This window comes from Ammospiza nelsoni, chromosome 18 (assembly GCF_027579445.1).
Source record: "Ammospiza nelsoni isolate bAmmNel1 chromosome 18, bAmmNel1.pri, whole genome shotgun sequence".
Lineage (NCBI taxonomy): Eukaryota > Metazoa > Chordata > Aves > Passeriformes > Passerellidae > Ammospiza > Ammospiza nelsoni.
Window position 1 is genome coordinate 3,457,875 of NC_080650.1, and position 5,850 is coordinate 3,463,724.

Consider the following 5,850-nt stretch of genomic DNA (forward strand, 5'->3'; position numbering starts at 1 on the left):
TCAACCCACAGAAAAGACTTTTTGAGCAAAGCCATCAAGAAGCACTATGAGACTGACCAAATTTAAGAAACTTTTGCAGTTTCCACCCTTGTCTGTAAGACACTGCATCGCTTCTGCCCCAGCCAGAGACTGCGTCCTAGTCCCTGAAGACTCTAAAGCCCCCGACGCCATCGAGTATGTATTTAGTTCTGGTGGTTTATGTTTTTGGAAGCCTTTGTAACACAGAATGTCCCGTGCGGTTGTATATGTTGTAGAAATGTCTGCAATAGCCTTCTGGAACAAGATGTAGCATGGTCCCAACGCCGTCCCTCGCGCTTCCTCCGGCCGGCGGCCGGTGGCAGCTCCCACCTGCCATCTGCAGCTCGTGCCAGCTCCCAAAGGAGGAGAGAAAATGAGGCAAAAGCAAAGAAAGCAACCTGAGTGAGCTTGGGATGGGAAAATGTCCCTGGGTGTGGTGCTTGAGGATGGTACCAGCTCACTGGGGATGGATATCCATGGCATCCTGATTCCCCATCCACTGAGGAAAGAGAAAGATGGAGCCTCTGAGCTTTGGCTCTGGGGCAGCAGTGCTTGAGGTGAGCACCCAAAAATCGTGAGCCACCCACTCACAGGCTGAGCCCTCCTCAGGGCTGCTCCAGCATCACAGCCCAGCACTTTTTTAGGGAGAGCACCTGGGCAGGAGGAGCATCCCCTTCCCACAGCCATGTCCCAGGTGGTGGGTGTCAGTGATGCCAGGATGAGCTCTGGGGTGTCACAGCAGGCTCCTGCCTAAATTGGGCAAGCTCAGCCCTGAGTTGGGCAAAGCACCACGGAGCTTTGGCATTCCAGGGCTGATCCTGTGCAGACACAGGAGCTCAGTGGTGGCACAATCCCAGTGTGCTCCCTGTCACCTCCCTGACCCCACCACCTCCAGCCAGCCTCTGCTAACAAAATGCCTTTAAACAATGTGGGGAGTCCCACCCTGGCCTGCTCTGCCCTGTCCCCTGCCCACACAGCATCAACCATTGCCCACCAAGGCCCTGCCAGGCTCCCATTGACTGATTTTCCACTGCAGATGTTTTTATCAGAAAAAAGGGTATTTTTGTACTCGGGTGGTAGTGGAGCAATGCTGGGTGAGGGCACAGCTCTCCTTGCCTGCCTCTCCTGCCCTGACAAACCCCAGGACTGCTCTGCCACCGTGCTGTGGCAGGTGGAGGTGTGACCACTGCCTGCCTTCTCCGTTGTGTGCTAGAGGGAGCTTTAAGTGGAACGGGATTTGAGGAAGCACTTGGGACAGTCCTGAGCACGGCAATCCTGTTGTATGAAAGCCAGCGGGACACACCGGTCACGTTTTTGTTAGGCTCATGTTCTGTACTTCAAAAGTTTCTATGAGATCGATGAACTTTGTTTAACAATTTTGGAAGGAACAAGTTCTGTAAAGAGCCACTAAATACAGAAGTTGGATACGACTCTGGCCTTGGGGTGTTTTGTCTGGAGGTGATGGAATGGGAACCCCTCTCACACTTGCCCAGTGTTGGCACCCTCAGAAGTCTCAGCTTTGCTTTGGGATTGTGGCAAGAGCTCTCATTATTCCTGTGAGTGGGGGATAAAAAAAGAGGGTTTTAAATGGGGTTAGTCCAGCTCAGGGTGTGATCCTGCCCCATAAAATTCCTGTGCTCATCCCTGCTGCAGGTTTGCTCCTGCCCCTGGGGTAGCTCAGCATCCTCCAGCGTGAGTTTATCATAAAATCATCATTTCCTGGAATGGTTTGGGTTAGAAGAGACCTTAAGGATCATCTTACTCCATCCCCCTGCCATGGGCAGAAACACCTTCCACTAGACCAGGCTGCCCAAAGCCCTGTCCAGCCTGGCAGTGCCAGTGGCACCGTGCCCCAGCACGGCTCTCGTTCAGAGCCAACATTGCTGGGCAAGTCGGCAGCTCCTGACACCAGGCAGGGCTGTTTGTGTCTGATGAATTAATAAATCCATATGTTGCATATCTGTTTGAGCTTGTTTGTCAGCTAACATGTTGAGGAGGACTTTTATTGATGAATATCTGAACGTCTGGCGAAGCTGTGCCAGCTGCCATGGAAACCAGGATCTTCCCTGTGGCAAAGGACGGAGCCACGGAACCATCTGGGTGCAGCTGCACCCTGGCTGCCCTTGGCACTGCTCCAAATGCCACATTCCATAGGGGAATGCCATGCCTGGCCAGGGACAGGCTCCATGCTCTGCAGGACTCTCGGTGAGCAGGTGACCCTGGCTGGCTTCGTGCCTCAGTTTCCCCAATAAGTGATTGCCCAGCCTCTGCCAGACCCTGTATTAAAGAGAAGTTGGAGATATTCATGAAGTGGGATGTGTGGGCAGGGACATGGGGATGTGCTGGCCACTTTCACAAGGGCAGAGTCCTTGGTCCCTGTGTGGCATCAACAAGGGGACAGATATTTTGTCCTGGTTAAGAGGTGCCCTGACATGGGACCACCCTGGCACTGGGTGTCCTGATGTCCCCAGGGTGACTCCATCCCATCTCACCCCATCCCTGCAGGCAGATATGGGGCTCCAGGGCACTGCAAGACCCTGGCATTGGCCATGTCCCCTTCGGGTGACACAGTCCCTGACCAGCCCCACAGACATGGTGGGGACAGAAGGAGGAGTAAAATAAATCATTAATTCCCGCCTGGACCCCTGTGCCCAGGGGCTCAGAGGCACAAACAAGGACCATGGATGGGAGGGAAGTTCTGAACTTTTATTGTAGAAAAATCTACAACTTTTCTTGTAGAAAAATCCTGTGCCTGTCCCAAGGGAGCAAAGGGAGCTCGAGCCACCCAACCCTGAGCCAGGGCACCCTGACTGCTCCCACGTGCTCCAGAGTGGGTCACCCCACCTCTGGGCCAGCAGCTTGAGTTTCTGATGTGGAAATAAGATAGGAACACAGGCATGAGACACCAGCTTTGCTCTGGTTTGGCACATGAATCATTCCTCACGCTCTGCTGCTGACACACACGTTCCCATTTGCCACCACGAGCGATGCTTCCCCTTAGTGAGCTGGCACGGGGATGATGTGCTGTCCCAAAATACCCACCAGCAAAGCAGTGCCTGCAGCTGCTGAACTCCCCCAGGGTCTGATCCCCCCTCCACATTCACCATCCAGGCTGCAAGCAGCAATTACTCCCTGTGAAATGCCCGGGGCTGGGCGTCACCAGCTCCCCGGAGCGTGCGGAGCTGCTGCTGCCATTAAGGAAGGGCTGCACTCACTGATATTTTCATTTCAAACCACATCCTGCTGGAGCAGAGGGATCTGGCAGAGCTCAGCCGACCTCAGCCCTGTGCTGGGCCAGGAGGGGAAGTCGGTGGCAGGCTCTCCACTGTGGAACCCACACGGGAGCTCAGGCGGGCGGGATCCCATCACAATCCTCCTCCAGAGGTTGTCAGGGTGTGATCCCACTGCAAGAGCACCCAGAGGCCCCAGCAGAGCCAGAGCAGAGGTCGATGTCCACTCAGGCAGTGAGTGGTTTGTAGTTTGCTCGTGCTGAGTGGAGCACCCCAAACCCACATGAGGGATGGCTGGAGGGCACCTATATGGTGCCCATTTCACCATCACTGGTGTCCCTTGGTGCCCAGCCCTCGCTGGCACCGCCAACACCACCACAGCCAGGTCTGCACACCCCGGGGCGAGGAGGGGACACGTCCATCACCACGGACGGCCACCTCCACCCTGCCCCATCTCCTGCTAGGTTCCCAGTGCTCATCTGCCGCTCAGGGCTGGGAGCCACGCCGCTGCTGCTGCCAGTCCTGCCGCAGCCGGGCCACCTCCCGGCTGTACTGCTCGTGGAGGCGGCAGAACGTGGACGGGCTCTGTGCCACGGCGCTCGCTGTCCCGCTGCCGTTCGACACCCTCCGGCGGGGCGGCAGCGGCGGCGGCCGCGGCGCCCCCTCCTCATCGTGCCCAGAGGTGTCGGGCGGCCGCTCCTCGGCCTCCAGCACGTTGTTCCACACCGCACAGCCGTTCTCCTTCGGCGGGACAGCGGGCAGAGGCGGCAGCCGCTCCCGGCACTGCTCCAGCCCCGACGGCTTCGGCTTCCGAGGGTCGGGAGCGTCCTGGGAGCATCCCCCGGGCAGCCCCCGGCTCATCTCCTGAAGCTGCTTCTCCAGCTCCCGCACCACCAGCCGCATGTAGTCAAAGCTGGCTCGGGACAGCGACTTCACCCACGACTCCATGGCCTCCTGGCTCTCCGCCGCCAGCACGTAGGTGCGGGACTTGCTGCCGCCGAAGCGGATGGCGAAGGCGAAGTTCTCGGCCGAATCGCAGAGCTCCACATTGCAGCCCTCCAGCACGATGACGCCCACGGGCTCCCGGCTGTCGCGCTCCTCGAAGTAGAAGAGCATGTTTCCCTTGAGCACGAACCAGCGGCGGTGATAGGCCGTGTGCCGCTCGCCGCGCTTGTAGAGGAAGCCGCAGTTGTCGGCCGGGGAGTCGCAGGTGGCGTAGAAGGCCAAGCTGCGCTCGTTCAGCTTCATGGCTGCGCGCCCTGCGGGGACAGCGGGTGCTCAGCGCCGCGCATCGATGGCACGGAAACGAACCAGCGCCTTTTTGTTCGTGCTGGCGGCAGCAGCAGCAGCCCTGGCGCCCAGGAAATGGAGCTGCTGAATAAACAACGCCGGGATAGCCGGGATAAGAGGACTCGCTGATAAGGGGCTGAGCCCGGCGGATGGCCGGTGGGCTCCGGCTGCCCAAGGGATGAGGCTCACCCTCCCACCGCCACCCCGGCAGTGTTTTCCCAGGGAGGAGCCCCGGGCAGGGCCTGTCCCGGTGCCTCACCTGGCACAGGTGACCTTCCCGCCGGCGCCGCGCTTTCCGTGTCCCTTCGCTCCTCCCCGCGGCGGCACGGAAGGCTTTGGCCGGCGCCGCCGATCTGGCTGCCGCTCCAGAGAGCCCTGGCCATGAACCCTGCCACCCGGGCAAGGCCACCGCTGCTCCTGTCCCCTAATCGCTGGTGGCCTCGCCGTGCCAGACTTTGCACTCACCTGGGCTCTACCTGCGGTGTGCGACGCTCACCAGCATCAACGACGCGCGAGTGGCCGCGGTGGCCGTGGGAGCGCTGGGTCCGGGGTGGGATGATGCCAGGGGGCTGAGGGGGCTTTGGGGCACGGCTCCCGCACAGTCACCTTTGTCCTCGGCTCCCACCGGCCCGGCCCGCCCGGCCCCGCGGGCGGAGCGCTGCTCCCGCCCGCCTCCGCCACCGCCCATCCCCGCGGCCGGCAGGGAGGGAGGAGCTGGAAAAGCGCTCCGGAGCTCGGCCCCAGGGCAGGGAGATCCTGGCTCGGCCCAAAACCCGCGGCAGGTCACGGTTATGGGCACTGGGATAGCAGCGGGGAGAAGAAGGGGGGAATGGGGGAGAGATGGGGGCACGCGTTGGAGGATGCAGGGGATATGCACATCCCAGGATGAATGTATGGGTTTACTCAGGGATGTGCGCGTGTGTGGGAAACCCAGGAGTTCAGTCCTGAAGGTGGCTGCGCAACGCTGAATTTTTGATCACGTTTTGGAGGGAAAGAATTGGGATTCTGGGAACACCTGGCGGGGAACAGGCAGAGGTGGTGGATGAGGTGGACGACACAAGCCCCACAAGGAGGTTTGATGTCAGGATATGGACTGGTCCTGTGTGGGTGGGGGATGCTGCAGGGGACCAGGCTGCAAGTTCTGGCTGCTCTCCTGACCCTCCAGCCACATCCTCGGGCCACAGGCACGCGTGGGGTGGTCTCAGGGCAGAGGGACAGAAGAAGCTGAGTGGGACAAGCCTCCTGTCTGACTTCTGCTCTTGGTTGGCCTGCCAGGCTCACAGGACCACCTTGGCAGTGTTGCTGTCCTCGC

At 59.7% G+C, this 5,850-nt stretch overlaps 1 protein-coding gene across 2 annotated transcripts; it reads right to left on the reverse strand.

Annotated features, from left to right (window-relative positions):
- Positions 1-2,703: 2,703 nt before the first annotated feature.
- On the reverse strand, positions 2,704-5,080 carry PHETA1 (PH domain containing endocytic trafficking adaptor 1). Of its 2 annotated transcripts, none has more exons than XM_059485379.1 (2): positions 5,004-5,080; positions 2,704-4,507 (listed from the first exon to the last, which is right to left on the reverse strand). In XM_059485379.1, the coding sequence occupies exon 2, from the start codon at positions 4,494-4,496 to the stop codon at positions 3,735-3,737; it is 762 nt and encodes a 253-aa protein (XP_059341362.1). In that variant the 5' UTR covers positions 4,497-4,507; positions 5,004-5,080; the 3' UTR covers positions 2,704-3,734. The 2 variants fall into 2 exon arrangements, with proteins under 2 accessions (XP_059341362.1, XP_059341361.1); XM_059485378.1 differs by having other exon boundaries at positions 4,798-5,062.
- Positions 5,081-5,850: the final 770 nt, after the last annotated feature.